This window comes from Schistocerca piceifrons, chromosome 2 (assembly GCF_021461385.2).
Source record: "Schistocerca piceifrons isolate TAMUIC-IGC-003096 chromosome 2, iqSchPice1.1, whole genome shotgun sequence".
Lineage (NCBI taxonomy): Eukaryota > Metazoa > Arthropoda > Insecta > Orthoptera > Acrididae > Schistocerca > Schistocerca piceifrons.
This window is the reverse complement of record NC_060139.1, coordinates 230,272,293-230,294,936: the sequence shown is the minus strand read 5'-3', so window position 1 is coordinate 230,294,936 and position 22,644 is coordinate 230,272,293. Positions and strand designations below refer to the sequence as shown.

Sequence of the window (22,644 nt, the reverse complement as noted above, 5' to 3'; positions counted from 1 at the left end):
GGTCCACAGTGCAGCCCTCTCCTCTGCCATGGCAGATTTGAAAGCGGCAACTGCGTTGGCGACAGCATCATCGATCTTGCGAATGCTGTCGGGATTGCAGCAGCAGAAGTGCCAATGACGTGATGCGCGGGCGGAACGTTTACCGCGTCTTGGTCCATTGCCACCTCTTCTTGCACGGTATTTCGCCGTCGGCGTGTATTCCGTCCTTTCCCGCGACCACAGCTCTTGAGATAACTGCAGCCACGGTGATTGGCAGCGTGTGAACCGCCGCAGTTGGAACATGTAGTGGTGACGTCCCTGGGCTTCGTGCACTTGCGTGTGAGGTGCGACTTTGCACACTTCAAACACGCGAGTACTCCTGTGCAGTCCGCAGCGAAGTGCCCCAGCTTCTGACAGCGAAAGCACTGTACAGGCTTCCTCCTCTTCTGCTTGCTGTCCAGCCCGAGCGCTTGACCCAGGAGGCTGACGATCGCAGCAACTTGTTCTCCTCTTCTTCCCTTCGAGCGTCCAGGCTTGTTGGCGAGGCTTGCTGTCGGGATGCTGCTGCTACTGCTGCTCTTATCTTTTACTTTCCCCTCTTTGGGGAAGTGTGAAGGGGAGTTTGTAGCCTTTCGGGTTTTACTCCCCTGTGTACGTATGTGTGTGATTATTTCTGTAGTTTTTTGGTGTCTGTGATACGTGATGATTGTTCTTTTTGTGTCTGGTACTTGCCTGAGGTAGGCGAGATGATTGGTGTTATATAGGAAGGAACAGGATTAAGGGATTGGGTACTGGGATGCTGTCTGTCGCGCGCCTTTGTAGCCTCTGGATCGCTATCAGATTCCGGTAGCCGACTAATCACGTGCCAGCGGAATCGCGCCGGGCATTTGGCGCCACCGGTGGTGGTGGTGGTGGAGGGGGGGGGATGTGCGTGCGGGTGTCGATTCCCGGTGTCTTCATATCAGCGCCGGCCGCGGTCCCCTTCGGACCGGAGCGTTCATGCCGAATTTCCTAATTGCAGGATCCCAAGCTGTATTGAGATGGTGACCACTGTCTCGATTAATTAAATTTTCGTGCAGACGAATCTCTACCGCTTCTTTTATCACCGAATTCCAAAATCCTCTGGCGCTGCATAGTTTCTTTGTTTCTTCAAATTCGATGGTATGCTTTTCGTTGATGCTGTGTTCCGCCGCCGCGGACATGTCAACCTGTCCAAGACGGACGTTTATTATATGTTCCGTACGGCTCTGTGTAATGCAACGTTACGCCTGCCCTATGTATTGCATTCCACATTCGCATCCAATTCTATAAACACCCGGCGTCATTAGTACTAGTGGGTTTTTGGTCGATCCAAGAATATCCTTGATTTTCTTTGCTGCGTGAAAGACGGTCTTCACTTGGTGCTTCTTAAGGATTCTTGCGATCTTCGCAGTTGGTGGTCCCGCATACGGCAGGAACGCACAACCTCTCGTGTCGCCCTCTTCCAGTCTCTCTGCTCCTCTCTTCTTATTGTTCCTCAAAGCTCTTCCTATTAGTTTCTCGCTGTAGCCGTTTCTTCTGAAGGTTTCCTTTAGATGTTGTAATTCACTCGGTAAGCTCTTCTTGTCGCAAATGGGCCTCGCCCTGAGCACCAAGGTGTTAAGTACAGAGCTGCGTTGCGCTGAATGGTGACAGCTCCTAGGGTTGAGATATAGTTCAGTACGTGTTTCCTTCCAATATACTGTATGTCCCAGCGTGCCTCCTGCGTTTCTAGTAACCAGGATGTCCAGGAAGGGTAGGCTTCCGTTTTTCTCCATGGTAAACTTGATGTTTTCATGTATACCGCTGAGGTGCTGCAGGAACTCAAGTAGTTGATCTTTACCATGTGGCCATATCACAAAGGTGTCATCCACGTATCTGTGAATGGCCTAACAACCCATAAGATTTTAATTTTGTTTCTCGAGTTTGTCCACAGTCTTTACGTATGTTATCTGATAACAGAGGTAGTGGCGGAGGACATGCGGTGCCATATGTAATTTTACTTACGTTCGAAACAGTCTTGACGCAGCCGCTGGGATAAGATATTTTTTATTTATTAGTGTGTATGACTTCTGGAGAAGGCTATATCATCATAGCTGAAACCATGATCAAGGTTTAAAATACACATAATTTAGTGCAACTGTGGGCTGTTTTTAATTCGAGACACAGAAAACTCACTACCAGTGATGTTGCCATTAACAATACCTCATGCTACCCGAACCAACACGAAATTGATTTCTTCAGGTCATCTGTAAACTGTATGCTCCGCACACATATTAGTGAAGAAGATGCATGTAAAGAAATGAACATACTTAAATCTATACCTCAAAATAATGGTTATAATGCGTCTTTGGTAAACACCCCAGTAGAAAAATCCAAAGTAAACTCAAGCAACTACCATCACCATTACAAGCTAAAAAAGAGATGCCAGAATTTGTCCATCTTCCATTCCTTGGCAAAGTGTCATACAAACTTTCAAATTTCTTCAGACCACATAACATAAAAATATCCTTCCACACTGAAAATAAACATAAAATAAAATTGTTCACAGTGATGAATCCACTGGAGAATGGCACAAAAATTGTATCATATACAAACTCACATGCTTCTGTTCTTGCTTCTACATAGGCCAAACAGTAATTTTTCAACCCGCTACGAAGAACATATGGATCCCCTTCGACTGAAAAACTTAAATATGTCCAGTTTTCCATCACATTCATATTCTTTGTAAAAAATATCGAGTGTTTACTTTCTGTGAACCAGTGTAAAACCAAGTTTAGCTGAATACTGTGTATATTTGTGTACATAGCTTAATAATGCACGTTATAAAAAGCGATCTGATATGGATACCAAAAGGCAGTGCACTGTGAGTAGCTGAAACATAAAAAACTTTCAGGTTCGTAAATGTTTCGTTACCGATTACCAAACTTCCGTTATTTCCGCCAGCGGCACCTGCATTGCATCTAGCTGCACTTGGTCCACAGCATAATGTTCTTGTAACACCTCTTTCTGATGACGAGCCTGCAGTGGCTCGAAGAAAAGGCCATGGTTGAATGAATCGTATAAAAGCGACTGGTTGCATATTTATTACCAGATAAATCGTCAGTTTAAATCATAGTCGCCGGCCATTGTGGCCGAGCGGTTCTAGGCGCTTCAGTCCGGAACCGCGCTGCTCCTACGGTCGCAGGTTCGAATCCTGCGTCGGTCGTGGATGCGTGTGCTGTCCTTAGGTTAGTTACGATTACGTATTACTAAGTCTAAGTGATTGGTGACTTCAGATGTTAAGTCCCATAGTGCTCAGAGCCATATGGGCCAAATCACAGTCGCAGTTCATCATCCACAATGGATATACTGAGATAAAATAAAAGGACATCTGTTTGTATTCTTGCAATGGATATACTGAGATAAAATAAAAGGACATCTATTTGTATTCTTGAACAAATTAACAGTAACATCAGCGCTTAATCGTCAGCGTAGCGTCTGACAAGCTACACCTTTAAGAATATATCTACGCACTTTATTTTTGTCTCTGACATATTCTTCAGGCCAATATCATTATCTGTAGAAGCGTAGTTGGTCTTGTGAGGTGACAGTTAAGGAATGTGACTTTGTAGCTTCAGCCAGACACTCCACTTTAGGAGGCTATAATTCTAACCGTCCTCTCTTCCCCTTGGTTCGTTGCTCTTAAACTCACCTCTGTTGCATCGCAGCTCAGCTGCGCGACACCGCTTTTATGGAGGTACTTTCCACTTTAGTACCCTTCCAACCCACGTCATACGTAGCTTGTGTGAATGCCGACGACAAGACTGTCGTGAACACATCTGAGCAGTTTTCGGGCATTTTATTCCACGACAGACTTCTTAAAACAGATTCTAAAAATAGCAGTGGTGCTGACTGTATTAAAAACTAAGACAAACTATGTAAGACTCAACAGTGCAGTAACAAATAGAAGAGTAAAGAGACAACTCCATTTACCACCTAGCTCTTATAAAATCATTTTAAGATAAGGTGATTTAGGTCGTTTCCCATTTTCGAGGACGTATTTCTGTAATCGTAAATTTACGTAGTCACCCTCTGCGGGTGTTAAATAATGTAAATCTGTTATTCTAAGAGCCGGCCGCCAATGGCCGAGCGGTTCTAGGCGCTACAGTCTGGAACCGCGCGACGCTACGGTCGCAGGTTCGAATCCTGCCTCGGGCATGGATGTGTGTGATGTCCTTAGGCTAGTTAGGTTTAAGTAGTTCTAAGTTCTAGGGGACTGATGACCTGAGATGTTAAGTCCCATAGTGCTCAGAGCCATTTTTTTTTGTTATTCTAAGAGCAATCGTAGTAGATACGAGCAAGAACAACGTTCCATATTTCTCAAAGCTATAATGGCGAATGGTTCAAATGGCTCTGAGCACTATGGGACTTAACGGCTGTGGTCATCAGTCCCCTAGAACTTAGAACTACTTAAACCTATCTAACCTAAGGACATCACACACATCCATGCCCGAGGCAGGATTCGAACCTGCGACCGTAGCAGTGGCGCGGTTCCGGTCTGCGCGCCTAGAACCGCGAGACCACCGCGGCCGGCCCTCAAACCTATAAAATAGCGTTAGTGTCTTAGTGGCATTCGTGCGTACACATAAAAACACACAATATATCGCTCACAACATTGCTCTACGCTGATTGATTCAGCACTGTCCAGTTTACATTAAACACCTGTTCGAAGATATACCGGCAAACAGTCACCACTGCCCAGCTGATAACTCTTACCGACATGTGTTGGGGACATGGGCCTTGCTATTATACAGGGTGAACTTTAATATAACCCACAAACTGCAGGGACGGTTTCGTGACTGGAAGTGGACGAAAAAAGGTGCTATGGACATTTGCCCGGAAACAGACGGTGCGCGTGCAACGACAACAAATCGTCCCGAAACACAGTACAGAGCAACGTCGCATCCACGTCACAACAGATATTCAAAGTGGCCTCCATGAGACTCTAGGTGAAAGGGATAGTAAACATTGCGATGCAGGATACACATAATCGTACTATGGCTTACACCATGCCGGCGGACCACTAGCTAGGAACTTGTACTAAGATTCGTCTCAATATCCTGTAGAATTAGGTCCTCCAAATCTGGTGTACCTACAGTCCGTCGCCTCCCCGCACGTTCGTCTGCCTGAAAGGACCCATTATCATCCAAAAGCCCGAAAAGGGCATGAAATGTTGTGTGAAGTAGTTGGTGTTTGTGAGGGTACTTGTTATGGTACAGCCGTGTTGTCTCTCGACCGTTTCCATCTGCTTGGCCGTTAACAAACACTATCTCGGCTCGTTCCTGACATGAATACCGGACCATTCTGCTGCTTATAGTACGTTGCGTCAAGCCCACAGCCTGCAACATATAAGGAACACAGGGCATGTGTTCAGAGGAACTTTCATTCGTCAGCGCCATCTACCGCGGCAACAATGCGTTTTTCGACACATGTTCGTAGGACCTTTTCTCCTCCATTTTCAGTCAGTAATCTATTCCTGCAGTTTTTCGGTTTAATTAATGTTCACCCTTTATGTCTTTCGTCGGCGTGTTTACAGTTATAATAGTACATTTATCTCAACTCGCAAATACAAATACTCGTGTGTTCATGCATACGTCACGTTCTAACTCCTCTAAAAAACAAAGTCAAAACGTTAAAAACAAACATTTTTCAGATTGAGACTTTGATAAAGTTGATTAGCTTGTACGTTGTCTTGCAATAACACACAAGTAACTGCCTCCACCCACGTTGAATCATGGACTTTGTCGTTGGTGGTGTGGCTTGCGTGCCTCAGCGATACAGATAGCCGCATCGCAGGAGCACCCGCAACGGAGGGGTGTCTGTTGAAAGGCCAGACAAACATATGGTTCCTCAAGAGGGACAGCAGCCTTTCCAGTAGCTGAAAGCAAAGAGAAACTGCAGCCATAACTATTCTCAAGGACATGCAGTTCTACTGTATGGTTAACTGAAGATGACATGCTCTTGGGTAAAATATTTCGGAAGTAAAATAGTCCCACCCAATCGGATCTCTGGCCGGGAACTACTCAGGAGGATGTCGTCGTCAGGAGAAACAAAACTAGCACTCTACAGATCGGAGCGTGGAATGTTAGATCCCTTAATCGCGCAGGTAGGTTAGAAAGTCTAAAAAGGGAAATGGACACGCTGACGGTAGATATAGTGGGAACTGGAGAAGTTCGGTGGTAGGAGGAACAAGACTTCTGGTCAGGATAATACAGGGTTACAAATACAAAATCATGTAGGGCTAATGATGAAGTAGATTTAATACTGAATCACAAAATACGAATGCGGGTAAGCTACTACGAACAGCATAGTGAACGCATTAATGTAGTCAAGATATCACACAAAGCCAACACCCATCTCAGTAGTACAAGTTGATATGCCAACTAGCTGCGTAGATGATGAGAAGATTGAGGAAATGTATGATGAAATAAAAGAAATTATTCAGCTAGTTAAGGGAGGGGGGGGCGAAAATTTAAATGTGATGGGAGCTGTAATCCGATAATAGGAAAAGAAAGAGAAGGAAAAATTGCAGGTGAATATGGACTGGATAAATGGAATGAAACAGGAATACGCCTAGTAGAATTTTTCACAGAGCGTGATTTAATCATCGCTAACACTTGGTTTAAGAATCGTGAAAGAGGAACGTATACGTAGAAGAGACCTAGAAACACCGGAGCGTTTCAGACTGATCGGATAATGATAAGACAGAGATTTTGGAACCAGACTTTAAACTGTAAGGCATTTCCAGTGTCACATGTGGACTTTGACCACAATGTATTTATTATGAACCGTAAATTAAAAATTAAGAAATTGCAAGAAGGTAGGAAATTAAGGAGATGGGACCTGGATAGGTTTGAAAGAACCAGAGGTTGTTGGGAGTTTCAGAGGGAACATTAGACAAAGATTAGCTAGAACAGGGGAAACGAATACAGTAGAAGACGACTGAGTAGGTTTTACCTTTCCTATGTAGCTTTTGCCTTTTCTAAAGCCAAAGCCAAACTAGTCGGCATTCAACAGATCCTCAGTTTTCTTTCCATTCCTCCGTATATTATTTTTGTCAGCAACTTGGTTCATGAGCTGTTAAGCTGACTGTGCAATAGTTCTCGCACTTACCTCCTGTTGCTATTTTCGTAACTGTGTGAATGATATTTTATCGGAAGTTTGATGGTTCAAATGGCTCTGAACACTATGGGACTTAACATCTGAGGTCATCAGACACCTAGAATATAGAACTACTTAAACTTAACCAACCTAAGGACACCACACACATCCATGACCGAGGCAGGATTCGAACCTGCGACCGTAGCAGTCGCGCGGTTCCGGACTGAAGCGCCTAGAACCGCTTGGCCACTTTGGCCAGCGGAAGTTTGATGGTATGACGCCTGTCTCATAGACTCTAAACACCAACTTGAATAGTTGTTTTGTTGCCACTTCCCACAGTGATTTTAGAAATTCCGATGGAATGTTGTCTACCTGTTCTACCTTATTTAATCTCAAGTCCTCCAAGTCTCTTTGCAATCATGACTTTAATACTGGATTCTCTATCTCTTCAATATCGAACCCAATTTCTTCTTCTGTCACGTTAGACAATTCTTCTGTTTCATACATGTATTCAGTGTACTTTTTCCTTCTATTCACTGTCTCCTTTGCTTTTAAGAGGGGGATTAAGATTGCACACTTAATGGTAATGCCTTTGCTTTTAATTTCGTGAAGGATGTTTTAAGCTTTCTGTATTCTGAATCTGTCCTGTTCCATTTCTTCGCATTTTCCGTGCAACTATTTCATCCTGGCTTCCTTGCAATTTCTGTTTATTTCATTGCCAAGTAACATTTAGCTGTATTCCTGTGTTTATGTGAATATTTTAATATTTATTTCTTACGTCGATCAGTTTAAATATTTCTTCTGTTACCTTCCTTGTACCTATGTTTGTCTGTTCAACTTCTGCAATTATACTTTAAAGAAATGTCTATTCGTCTTCAACTGAATTGTATATTGTGGTAATCATTATCACAATACGTACAGGCTTCGAGAACTTAAAACGAAGCATGTCATTCCTCGGCGCCACTTTCCACACTGATTATTCCACACTATTCTCTTAAACTTCTGCCCACTCTTCATAATTACTAAATTGTGATCTGAGTAAATATCTGTTTCCGCGTACACAATAAGTGATTTCGGAATTTCTGGCTGATAATGATGTAATCCAGCTAGAATATTCCAGTGTCTATAGACATTTTCCTAGTATGATTCCACCTCTTGTGGTTTTCAAACATTGTGTGCACTATCGCTAACGAAATTTATTGTAGAGCTCAATTTGTCTATTATTCCGACTACTGATCCCATATTCTACTGTAATCCTGTTCTGTTTTGTTCCTTCCCCCAATAAAGTATTTTAATCACCCATGATGGTTAATTTTTTCTTCTCCATTTACATAGTGAACTGTACATTCAGCATCCTCATATTAGTTCTCAAATACGTTCAGCAATGTGAAATCGTGTAGTATGGTAAATTGTCCGCATCAGGAACTGACAGGAATACACGAAGGTGAACCGATACCACTTGACAACGATGGGCAGTTGCTACACCAGCAAAAATAGTGGGAATCTGAAACGAGTAATCGAAATCCTCATTGATGAAAAACTAAGAAGACTCCAGAAATGCAATTGATATTCTTGAAAAGTATTTTTTAGTAAACAATGAAATTTGGTAACTTCTCAGAAGCGGAGAGGAGTTATATCATCAGAATAAGGAAGTTTCCGATCATAAAAAGAAATAACGTTTCTGCGGCGTGTGCGTCGCCATCGTCAGGACTCACTTTTGCTGCAGCACTTGGCGAAGGCGGGCGTCTGGTGGCAGTAGGAGCCCGGCGGGCAGTCCTGGCGGTTGGGCCCACTGCCGCAGTCCAGCTCCTCGCCGCTAGAGGCGCTGACCAGCGGACGCTCCCCGCCGCACGGCTTCACCTCCATGCCTGTGAAAACATTCGTATTTACGACACCAACCAGAGAAGCCTTTGGAACTGCGAGCGCGTAAACATTTTCCCACTGTTAGCTTCCATCATCGTGTACGCTGAAGAGGAAATACATTAACTCTCGAAATAAGTGGAGCGTCGAGTAAACAAAATAAAACGGCCGCGCGGTCTAGGGCGTCTTATCACGGTCCGAGCAGCTGCGCCCCTCGGAGGTTAGAGTCCTCCCTTGGGCATTGGTGTGTGTGTTGTCCATAGCGTAAGTTAGTTTAAGTTAGATTAAGTAGTGTGTAGGGTTAAGGAACGATGACCTCACCAGTTCGGGCCCATAAGACCTTACCACAAATTTCCAGTTACCAAAATAAAACTTACTGAATTGAGCGGGTATGAAATGTTATTTCAGTGACTGCAAATTTCAGTCAAATTTCCTAAAAACTTGGTAGGATCAGCTCGCTTATCAATATGATGTTTGATACATGTACTGATTCGGTTCGGAGGGTTGTATCACGCCCTGAAGCAAGCTAGCCAAACCTTTTGTAACTCGTCCTTCATATCATGGATAGTGGCACTGGGATGAATTGATGTCTGAGCTGTCCCCACACATATTTTGTCTAGGACAGATCTGGGGATCTTTGTTGGTCATGAGAGTACATCCTACAAACTGCGCATAGAGGAAGTGACAAGTGTCATGATGAAAAATGGCATACAGCACTGTCACATGAAAGTTAACTCACGAAGACGCAGGATTTCAGTCACGTAATGTCGCGCCACCAGAGGTCTCTCAATCATTACCAACTGTGATCTGATTTCACCCCCGATAGCTCCCGACACCATGATTAACAGTGCTGTGCCTCTTCAAACCACTGGAAGAATGGGGCCTCTCCCCATGTCTCTGCCATACTCGCCGACGTCATCCAGGGTAGTAGAACTATGATCTATCGCTGAACACAGTAAGACACCTTTCATCAACAATCCTTGCTTTCCAGTCAGAGCACCACTCCAAACACAGCGCGCCTATGTTGTGATCTTAACGGCAGCCTACGAATGGGACGCTAAGTCCCTAGTCCGGCTGCTGCTAGTCTACTACCAAAGGTATAGGATGACAAAGAATTTTGGAGTGAGTCCATTGCCTGTTCTCGGATGGGAGACGCATATGTGAAGGATTTTTGATGTGCTTAGTGCATAATGCATCTTGGAAGGAAGGAAGATTGAGTTTAACGTCCCGTCGACATTGAGGTCATTAGAGACGGAGCGCAAGCTCAGACTGTGTCAAGGATGGGGAAGAAAATCGGTCTTTCCCTTCCAAAGGAAGCATCCAGGAATTTGCCTGGAGCAATTACGGAAATCACAGAAAACATAAATTGGGATGGCTGGACTCGGTTTTGTACCGACATCCACCCGAATGGGTGTCCAGTGTGCTAACCACTGAGCCACCTCGCTCGGTGAGACAGCTTGACGAAGAGTATTCCGGCCCTCATGTCCTCACGCAGTTCGATATTGGTCCACTGTCTCATCTTGTAACACCATTATCGATTGTGAATAATTAGTACAGCGTAATTTTATTATGAAGTGTTTATTCTGTACGAGTTAAGGTCTTTGAATTGTTGGTGGGAACTGGAAATTTGTGATGTATATTTTGTTTGACTTAACAGTGTGCTTAAATAATGAAACTTTATTAAATATGTCTGTCTGTGAAAACAAAATTGTATATAGAAAACTGGTTCATATTTAGGGATCTTGTATTGTGAAACAGAAAAGACATAGGGAACCCCCTCCATTACAGAAGGGGCTTGGCGCGTGAGAAAATGTAGAAGTGGCGGTCAATCTGGGCGGTAAGAGAGAGAGAGTACGTTAGGCAGTCGCCAGCAGTCGTGTAGTCAACACCGCAGGTGCCAAGTGAGGCCTTCTGAAACCAAATCTATGATGGAATGGCCTCGGATGTGGTTCCGGTTGTAAAATGGTGCTCTCTAATTTGGAAAGGCTCTAAAGACGATGAATACGTCGCCAAGAAGAATCAAAGAGAGCTTAAAGCCGCCAGAAGGAGACCTGATAGCAACCACGTGCTTGCCACCTCTATTGCCCCACTGTTTCACCTACTTTGGAAAACAGATATGTATGTCAGTATGAACCACTGTGCTTGTGTGTGCTTTTGCAATAATAATTCATGTGTTGAACTTTGAAACTGTCCTCTTCGTGATACAAAGCAGGGTCCTATCCTAAAAGTGCTAAAAGTGAGTATCCTGTTTATGAAGAAATGCAACTTTGTTTCTATTGAAATGTGCCTAAGTTTCAGTTTTAAAGGAGATAAAAGCTGCTAGTTAAATCATTTGTTTCACAAATGAAGAGAGAGGCACATTATTTTAAATTTGTTAAAAAGCTTTATTTTGCTTTAAATTGCCACTACTTTGATTGTGCCAAAGTTTTGTGCTATAGCGTATAAATGTTGATAATTAAAATCACTTGCTTACAAAGTAATGAAAAAGGCACACAATGCAAAACCTATTTGAAACTTTACTTCACCTTGAATTTATTTCCGAAGCTAAATAACAATACTGATAATGTAAATGTTATAAAGCACTGAGGACTAAATAATCTTAAGTGGGATTGTAGTTCAGCATTTATGTCATGCAAAATGTTTCTAAAATGTGTACATATTTGCTTATAATGGAAGGGATAGGTTAATGGCCCTCATTTTAACCTTTGCTTGTAGGAGAAAGTTAATTTGAATATGGTTCTTGCTAATGAAATCTGGAACATTTCCTCAATAGAATGAACATGAAATGTCTTAGTACAGTGTTAATTTATTGCATTTGTGATGTGTCTGTGAAACTTGAACTCTTGTCCGGTGCCACTTAATCTTGTGATGCCTTTGATAACATTTGGTGCTGAAGTAATTAATGATTGAAGTGGTAATTATTTTCAATTGGAGCAAAAAAGTCTCATTCATGTTTCTGTGATTGCCAGTCTACGCAATTGAATACTACTGCTATCCACTGTGCAGTTCGTCTGGTTGTTGTGAGTGTTCATTGCTCTTTACTAGGAGAGAAAGAATTAAACTTCCTTTTGCAAAAATATATTTAAATCCACGGAGAATAATTTTTCCACATTATTATACCTAATTAGAATGGCGACCGTTTATAATTTCATTCACGAAAACTTTATTGCTTTCATTTCTTACAAAATTAAAGTATTTCTGCTTTCTATTAATTGCAATAGTACGAAATTCATGTTCGATACCCTCTATCCATTAGGTGAACACACAGTCAGTTTCAAAATTCCTCCCAGAGGGTAATACTATATTGTAGGTTTATGTCACGTTTGGCATTTAACATTCCGCGTTAGCGTTATACTTGCCTTACCTGTGACAGGACTAAGAGTTCAGTTATTAGGAAACAGGTAGCACGATAGCGCTATAATCTGAATGACCTCATTTCGATATTGCACGATTAGACCAGCCGGACAAATGGAAAATCACAATGACGCCGTTTGAACACACTGTCATGTGCTGATAACACTGTGCCATACGTGTATACGTCATCTTCGTATCCTTCACAGCGATCACTCAAACATATGACGTTGTTCACGCCCCATTATGTACCATATCAAACCTGGTAGCAACACTAAAAACGAGGAACCCAAATGTCGTTCTCCCTGTCACAGAGAATTGTTCGAATTATTTACATACCTGGTGATGTTGTGTATGCGTACATAGTTTACATTAACGTGCGATCATGCATCACCTGTTTTTTTTTTTTTTTTTTTTTTTTTTCAGGGAGTATATATTGAGAAACGATTTAATTTTGTGTTCTATTCGCAAATGACCTTTTGTCAGCATAACACAGTCCTGTTGTGGTTATTGTTCCGCACGGGAAAGTCGTCTTAAGTAAATGTCCGATGCTCCACATGCTGCAATTGGTGAAATTTCGACAACTTTATTGGAGACATCACCGATATGGAACGATAGCCACGGCAGCACTCGCCATCTGATGATGACGTAAGCGGCGGAATAAGTACGATCTGAACGTTATCTGCGCTAAGACTGTCATGAAGATTTTAGAGCTGTTACGTACAATAACTGAAAGATTAAATTGCAGATAGCTCGAGAGTAATATAATTTCAGGAGGTCGTGACCCACAGCTCTTAAACACTGAGGTCATGAGACAGTGATAAGCACGTGTACAGATAGAGGTATAAAAGGGAAGTGGATTGGCGGACCGCTCATTTGTACTCAGGTGACTCATGTGAAAAGATTTCCGACGTGATTATGGCCACCCGACGGGAATTAAGATTTTGAACGCGGAATGGTCGTTGGAGGTAGATGCATGGGACATTCCATTTCGGAAATCGTTACGGAATTCGGTATTCTGAGATCCACTGTGTGAAGTGTGTGCCAGTAATACTACATTTCAGGCCTTACTTCTCACCACTGACAGTACAGTGGACGACGGCCTTCACGTAACGAGGGAGATCGGCGGCGTTTGCGTAGAGTTGTCATTGCTAACAGACAAGCAATGCTGCGTGAAATAACCACAGAAACAGATGCGGGACCTACGACGAACTTATCCGTTAGGACAGTTCGGCGAAATTTGGCGTTAATCGGCTATGGCGGCAGACGACCGACGTGAGTGCCTTGGATAATAGCCCAGCATCGCTTTGAGCACGGTTCCCTTGCTCATGACCATATCGGTTGGACTCTAGATGAGTGATAAACCGTGGCCTGGTCAGATGAGTAATGATTTCATTTCGCAAGCCAGTGGTTGGTCAGTCATGGCGTAGGCTGTGTTTACATGGAATGAACTGTGTTCTCTGGTCCAACTGAACGGATCATTGACTGGAAATGGCTGTGTTTGGCTACCTGGAGACCATTTGCAGCCATTCATGGACTTCATGTTCCCAAACAATTATGAAAATTTTATGGATGACAATGCGCCATGACACCTCTACGCAAACGCTGCTGCTCTTCGCCATTAAGTGAAGGCCGTCGCCCACTACGTTGTCCATCGAAAGAGGTAATGTCTGAAATTTGGCGTAGTGTGAAGATCATTACAGACAGTTCGAGCGAATAATTTGGCCACTCAGATCACCTGACATGAATCCCATCGAACATGGGACATAATCGAGAGGTCAGTTCGTGCACAACATCCTGTACCGGCAGCAATTTCTCTATTATGGACTGCTACAGCATGGCTCAGTATTTCTGCAGAGTACTTCCAATGATTAGTTGAGTCCATGCCACGTCGTGTTGCTGCACTATGCCCTGCAAAAGGAAGTCAAACACGATATTAGGAGGGATCCCACGCATTTTGTCACCTCAGTCCATATTTAAAGAAATTCATATTACCGTCTTGAGCTCCTGACAAAAATTTTCTTTACGTAACCAGTTTCAGTCGTCAGACAATCATCGGATCCCTATATATCAAATAAAATAATATGGAAGTAAAACTACAGTTTTAAACTGTCACCAGTCTTTCAACTGTAGTAAATGTTAACAATAACACACGTAATAAAATGTCACATACATAAAAGTGGGCTCCGGTGTGAATGGCAATTTGGACTGAAGAGGGAGGCATGCTAGAATAGTCCGTGCCAGGGTGGCATAGTTGTTAGCACATCTGCCTCTTGAGCAGGAGACCCATATTCGAATCCTGGCCTTGATACAAATTTTCGTTCGCCGCTTCAGTCTACATAGATACGTCATAGATGTATGAAACTTGACAAGGTCAAAGGAACTATCTAGTTCCATTGCACATAAAAGTGTTCACAGTATCATGTCAGGCTAAATATAAAATCATTATCGTCAGGTGATAAAACCAAGAATTATACATGGAAAGCAAAAGTATAGCCTAACTCAGTGATGTGGCTCATTACGAAAACACATATCATAAAAACGTAAAGGATTCACATGTGCATAGAGTTACCTGTAATCATATCAGAATGTAAATTACGTCGTCAATCGATACAAGCTGTGCTAGGGAGTGTACTCATTCGAGTTATTACTGTAATCGGTGTTAATGCCGTGAACAAATTCGTACCACATAGAGCCGACGGCACGGCTGATCATTGTTTACTGGTAGAGCCAAACATGGTCATAGACGTCTATGCCCACCGATGGTGACTAGTATTTTACAGTTAACAATCTATGTGACGTCTGCTACGGTAAGTACATGTGACAGTCATAAAATATGTTCTGCATATTGCATCTGACAGCAACTTACGGGTGTTACGATCACAGTTGCGGTGACATGAAATAAAATGCATGGAAGGAATGGCTTATATGTTCTCATAGACACTAGAATTAAAAGAGTTATAGTCGCACTCATGTGTGCAGTGCTTCCATCGTACAGTAACTTTCATGAGAAGTGCCATACAGATACACAAAACGCACGCTTAGCTGAACTGCCTAAATCCATAACAGTAGCACAGATGTAACGCGCTCAGTTTCGTAGTCAAATCGTTGTATAAACATCCAACATAATACAATAAAACTGCAGTTGCGTGTAATGCATGACCAATGAAGGATTTTACAAAGACACAGACACATGTTTTTCTTAAAATCAAGTTACCTGAAGTGTCCAGCTAATAAGGGTTTACTAATGGTTCATATTATAACACATACAATCTCATACGCAGAAAGAGTGACAATGTCAACAGAACGTCAGACACTGTTGGAAGTTTCGTATCAGCGCACACTCCGCTGCAGAGTGAAAATCTCATTCTGGAAACTGTTAAGTGACTAACCCTAACTATGTTCAATTTGTATGTAGTAAGGTAACATAGCGTGACAGATACAGAGGCTATTTTTACAGACGTATAAAAAGAGTAAGCAGCTATTTAACATGTATCAGAGGTTATTTACAGACGTTGTAACATAAATAAAAACAGAAATATATTGTGCTTGAAACAGGCCGCTGAACATACCGTATAGAAAAATAGTTTATTGATGTGGTACTAATGTATAATTAGGCGAGACGCATTGCTATTTTTATTGGATCAATTACGAGGTCTGCGGTAGGTCTTTAAAATTTTCTACGAAATTCCTATTTCTCAGATAAGTTTTTTTTAGTTAAAATGGCGCAGGGATTCTTTGTACAGGGTGCGGCAGCGTTCATAGCGTAATTTGACTTGCACAGTACAATGACGTACTGCAGGAATGCGCGCCATCTCGTGCCGCATTCGTGTACTAATGAGCTGCCATTTCGAGTGTGACAGTGATATGGAGCGGTGGAGTGCACAGCATCGTGCCTTTGCTGTTGAAAGTTATTTCAGGAATAACGACTCTGTTATTGCTACCCAGCATTTCGGCAGTATTTCAACTTGGGACGTAATGGGAAAGTTCCAGACGGACGGACCATTGTGAGGTCGGTACGTGCATTTCGAACAACAGGTTTTGTTTGCAATGGCAAAGTGGGTAGAAGTGAAAGAACTGTGCGGACACCAGAAGCCGTGGAAAATGTTCGTGCTGCACTATTGCGTAGCCCAAAAAGATCTGCCCGTCGTCATGCGCAAACTGTGCATATGCCCGATCCCTCAGTGAGGAGAATATTGCACGAAGATCTCCATTTTCACCCATATAAGCTGCAGATTGTCCAGGAAACGAGGCCTCACGGTTGGGTTTCACGCTAAACATTCTGCTCAACCGTGCGTGATCTCCTTCGCCAAAATCCACAAATGTTGCACACCGTCCTGTTGTCAGACCAAGCTCATTTCGAGTTATGTGGTTCAGTGAATAAACAGAATATGCGTTATTGGAGTGATGTAGACCCACATGAGCTGCAAATCAAGCCCTTGCACAGTTCTCGTGTCATAGTGTGATGTGGAGTTGCTTCTTTTGGGATTATTGGCCCTTACTTATTTGAGGATGACAGCGGTGTGGCTGTAACTGCCACCAGTGAACGCTACCTAAAGATGCTGCAATACTTCGTTCTTCCCCAATTAGGTATGGTCGATGTGGATGTGGAACAATTATGGTTTCAACAAGCCAGAATTTGCATGGATTTCTTGCGACAGACATTTCCCGGTAGAGTAATTTCCCGTTTTGGTGACATTTCCTGGCCACCTCGCCCACCTGACCTTTCATGTGCAGACTTTTTCCTTTGGGCTACCTGAAGCAAGAAGTGTTCTGAACACGCTGTGCCACCATTCCTGAGTTGAAGGAACGCATCAGAACTGCCGTCGGCGATGTCCCAGAGAATACGTTACACCGAGTTACGGAAAGCTTCTAATGCCCCCTAGATGACTGTGTTGTTCAGAGGAGGAGCCGTATTCAAAAAGTAATACACGCAATTGACAATGACTTAAACATTAGTAAATGACATATCTTTAACCGTTAACTGACGTAAGAGGTAATAAATAAATTACAGTTACTGCCTGACGGTGTGTTTTTAATATCCTACTATGATCGCTGCCGCACCCTGTAAATTTCCAGTTCCTCTAGAGCACCAATATGGCGGCATTTATCGATTCTGTGCAATAATTTTAGATTTTCCTCTGTATTACAAACGGAATGGTTATCATTTTTCAGGTGTAGAAAGAATGTGGACTGATTGTTCTCACTTTTACAAATATGTTCTTTGTAACTCATACGTATTCTACATTTAGTTTTTCCGGTGTCAACTTTAAGATAGTCACTGCACTCAATTCTATACGATCCAGACTGGTATAAGTGGCTTGTCTTAGACTAGTGCGCATTATATTATTTCTGGTAGCTATTGCGATGTTAGTATTATGAAAAATGTATTTTACCGTCACTGTATTTGTAAGGGTGACAAACATGTTTTCTTTTCTGTCCCTCTCTCTCTCTCTATCTCTGCTTTTATTAGCGTGATTTTCTTGCGCTGTAGGTTTTCGTTAGCCTTCAGTTTCATGTTAAATGAGCCATTTTCAATGTCAGAAGTGAAGCCCATACCTGTTGCCATATGTCACAATGTATCTAATTCTTTTCGCTCATTTTCCTTTGAAAGCGGTAGCTTAATTAATCAGTCTATGTGGTGCGAACTTGTTTACAGCGATAATGCCGATTATAGTCATGACATGAATGAGTGCACACCTAGTACAGCTTTTATAGGCTGACGAGGGAATTTACATTACGGTATGGTAATAGGTAACTCTGTACAAATGTGAATCATTTATAGTATTATGATCTGTGGTTTTCGTAATGAGTCACATCACTGTGTTATAAAAAAAATTAAAATCCGTCCGAACAGGCCTCGGAATGCCCAACGGTACCGGCCGACCGCCTTGTCATCCTCGACTGTTAGGTGCCACTGATGTGTATACGGAGGGGCTTGTGGTCAGCACACCACTCTCCCGGCCGTTGTCAGTTTTCAGGGCTGGAGATGCTATTTCCCAGTTGGCCTCATACCCTGCTTGCCAACAGCGCTCGGCAGACCCTGACGGTCCCCTATCCAAGTGACAGCCAATCAATGATGCCACTGTGGCAAGGCCATTGGCCCGCTGTGTTATGGTACACTTTTGTTTTCAGCATATAATTCATGATTTTATATGTCGCCTAACATACTGCTGTGAATGTCTTTATGTGAGTATGTAACATTTTAGTAAGTATCCGTTGTTGTTAACATTTAAAGCAGTTAACAGATTTGTGACAGTTTAAGCCTTAACGTTACTTACGTATTATTGTGGTTGGTTTATAGGAACCCGATGATAGTCAGTTGTCTGAAACTGCCTGTATAAATAAAGAATTTTACTAGGAGCCGAGGCCGAAAGTGCAGCAGGTCAGGTCCATATGTAGGAGGATAAGAGTGGAGAAACTTCAAGATAAGGAAATCAGGCACAAGTACATAACAGTGATCTCAGAAAGGTACCAGTTAGTTGAATGTAGTCAGTTACAGTCATTTGAAAAGGAATGGACAAGGTACAGGGAGACAGTACTAGAAGTGGCTAAATAATGTCTTGGAACAGTAGTGTGTAAAGGCAGGATGAAGCAAACAGCTTGGTGGAATGACACAGTCAAGGCAGCCTGTAAAAGGAAAAAGATGGCGTATCAAAAATGGCTACATACTAGAACTCAGGTAGACCGAGAAAGTTATGTTGAAGAAAGAAACAATGCCAAACAGATAATTGCAGCATCAAAGAAGAAATCTTGGGAAGACTTTGGAAACAGGTTGGAGACTTTGGGTCAAGCTGCTGGAAAACCATTCTGGAGTGTAATTAGCAGTCTTCGAAAGGGAGGTAAGAAGGAAATGACAAATATTTTGGACAGGTCAGGAAAACTGCTGGTGAATCCTGATGATGCCTTGGGCAGATGGAGGGAATATTTTGAAGAGTTGCTCAGTGTAGGTGAAAATACGATCAGTAATGTTTCAGGTTTCGATGTACAATGGTATAGGAATGATGATGGAAATAGGATCACATTTGAGGAAGTGGAGAAAATGGTCAATATATTGCAGTGCAATAAAGCGGCGGGGGTGGATGAAATTAAGTCGGAACTCGTCAAATACAGTGGAATGTCAGGTCTTAAATGGCTACACAGGATAATTGAATTGGCCTGGGAGTCAGGACAGGTTCCATCAGACTGGACAAAAGCAGTAATCACACCAATCTTTAAACATGGAAACAGGAAAGATTGTAACAACTACAGAGGTATCTCTTTAATCAGCGTTGTGGGTAAAATCTTCTCAGGTATTGTTCAAAGGAAAGTGCGAGTATTAGTTGAGGACCAATTGGATGAGAATCAGTGTGGGTTTAGGCCTCTTAGAGGCTGTCAGGACCAGATATTTAGCTTACGGCAAATAATGGAGAAGTGTTATGAGTGGAACAGGGAATTGTATCTATGCTTTATAGATCTAGAAAAGGCATATGATCGGGTTCCTAGGAGGAAGTTATTGTCTGTTCTACAAGATTATGGAATAGGAGGCAAACTTTTGCAAGCAATTAAAGGTCTTTACATGGATAGTCAGGCAGCAGTTAGAGTTGACGGTAAATTGAGTTCATGGTTCAGAGTAGTTTCAGGGGTAAGACAACGCTGCAACCTGTCTCCACTGTTGTTCATATTATTTATGGATCATATGTTGAAAACAATAGACTGGCTGTGTGAGATTAAGACATGTGAACACAAAATAAGCAGTCTTGCATATGCGGGTGACTTAGTTGTGATGGCAGATTCGATTGAAAGTTTGCAAAGTAATATTTCAGAGCTAGATCAGAAATGTGAGGACTATGGTATGAAGATTAGCGCCTCCAAAAGAAAGCAATGTTAGTGGGAAAGAGATATAAACGGATTGAGTGCCAAATAGGAGGAACAAAGGTAGAACAGGTGGACAGTTTCAAGTACTTAGGATGCATATTCTCACAGGATGGTAACATAGTGAAAGTGTAAGTAGGCTGTCTAGTTTTTTTATTGGTAACGCCACGTAGCGCTCTTTATGAAAATCACTGGCTGTGCTGTGTGCAGTCTGTGGCTGGTTTGCATTGTTGTAATATTCGCCATTGTAGTGTTGGGCAGTTGGCTGTGAACAGCGCGTAGCGTTGCGCAGTTGGAGGTGAGCCGCCAGCAGTGTTGGATGTGGGGAGAGAGATGGCGGAGTTTTGAAATTTGTAAGACTGGATGTCATGAACTGCTATATACATTATGACTTTTGAACATTATTGAGGTAAATACATTGTTTGTTCTCTATCAAAATCTTTCATTTGCTAACTATGCCTGTTAGTAGTTAGTGCCTTCAGTAGTTTGAATCTTTTATTTAGCTGGCAATAGTGGCGCTCGCTGTATTGCAGTAGTTCGAATAACGAAGAATTTTGGTGAGGTAGTGATTTGTGAAAGGTATAGGTTAATGTTAGTCAGGGCCTTCTTTTGTAGGGATTTTTGAAAGTCAGATTGCGTTGCGCTGAAAATATTGTGTGTCAGTTTAAACACAGTCATGTACAATTGTTCAAAGGGGACGTTTCATAAAAGAACTGGAAGCGAGGTGTAGCAAAGCTAATGCAGTGAGCGCTAAGCTACGATCTAGTCTCTTCTGCAAGAAGGAAGACAGTACCAAGACTAAGTTATCTGTGCACCGTTCAATCTTTCGACTAACTTTGTTGTATGGGAGCGAAAGCTGGGTGGATTCAGGTCACCTTATCAAAAAGGTTGAGGTTACGGATATGAAAGTAGCTAGGATGATTGCAGGTACTAGTAGATGGGAACAATAGCAGGAGGGTGTCCATAATGAGGAAATCAAAGAAAAACTGGAAATGAATTCTATAGATGTAGCAGTCAGGGCGAACAGGCTTAGATGGTGGGGGCATGTTACACGCATGGGAGAAGCAAGGTTACCCAAGAGACTCATGCGTTCAGCAGTAGAGGGTAGGAGGAGTCGGGGTAGACCAAAGAGAAGGTACCTGGATTCGGTTAATAATGATTTTGAAGTAATAGGCTTAACATCAGAAGAGGCATCAATGTTAGCACTGAATAGGGGATCATGGAGGAATTTTATAAGGGGGACTATGCTCCAGACTGAACGCTGAAAGGCATAATCAGTCGTAAATGATGATGATGACTAGGAGCTCAAGGCAATAATACGACATTCGTCAATCATATCTTGGTAGCTTGTATGAATATTAAAAATTGAGATGACAAGCCCGTCCTAACTATAGAAGGGAAAGCTTAAAGGTGGAACGAAAACACGTACATAAGAGAACTAAGCTTGAAGCCAGTATTGAAAAAAGAAGGGTAAGAAGATACAATGGTACATGCATTACGACGAGAAGGATTTCATAATGCGCTGAAAGACTAACGACGAAACAAGGCCCCTGGAATAGACCACATTCTCTCAGAATTATTGTGATACTCGGGAGAGCCAGCCGTGAAAAAACTATTTCATCTGGTTCACAAGATGAATGAGGCAGTCTAAATATTCTCGGAATTAATCAGGAATATAGTAATTCCAATTCAAAAGAAGGCAGGTGCTGTCAGGTGCGAATACTGCCGAACCATCAGTTTAGTATCGTAAGTCACGCTCGTAAAATACTGACACGAATTAATTACAGAAGAATGGAAGTTGGATAGAAGTCGATCTCGCGAAGGATCAATTTGGTTTCAGGAGAAGTGAATGGACGCAGGAGACAATACTGACCTTTCTAGAAGATGGGCTGAAGGAAGGCAAACCTACGTTTTTAACATTTGTACGTGTAGAGAAAGTTCCTCGACAATATTGACTGAAATTCATTCTTTGAAATTCTGAAAGCGGCGGGGATAAAACAGTGAGCGAAAAGTTACCTGCAACTTGTACAGAAACCATTCTCTCGTCTGAAGAGTCGAGGCACATGAAAGGGGGAGCAACAATTGAGAATTTAGTGGGGCAAAGTAGCTCCTCCCTGCTGCTACTCAACTTGTGCATTGGGCAAGCAGAGACGAAGCCCCAGGAGAAATTTGGAAAGGCCAACAAAGTTCAGCGAGAGAAATAAAAATTTTAGGGTTTTCCACTCACGTTATAACTCTGTCAGAGACAGCAAATGACTTCGAAGAACAGTTGAACAAAATGCATGGTGTGTTGAAAAGAGGTTGTTAGATGAAAAACACAAAATTAAAGAAGGACAACACAATATACTGAAATTAATGAGGCGTTGCTGGGGGAAGTTGATTGGGAAAATGAGACACTACAAGTAATCCTCGAGTGTTACTATTTGGGCAGTAAAAAAT

At 42.4% G+C, this 22,644-nt stretch overlaps 1 protein-coding gene across 1 annotated transcript in view; it reads right to left on the bottom strand.

Annotated features, from left to right (window-relative positions):
• The window catches only part of LOC124775274 (agrin-like), a 369,325-nt gene that overhangs the window by 204,893 nt on the left and 141,788 nt on the right, over positions 1-22,644 (bottom strand). Inside the window, exon 8 of the mRNA XM_047250112.1 lies at positions 8,856-9,008. Within this exon, the coding sequence (XP_047106068.1) occupies positions 8,856-9,008 (153 nt within the window). The remainder of the gene's footprint in view (positions 1-8,855; positions 9,009-22,644) is intronic.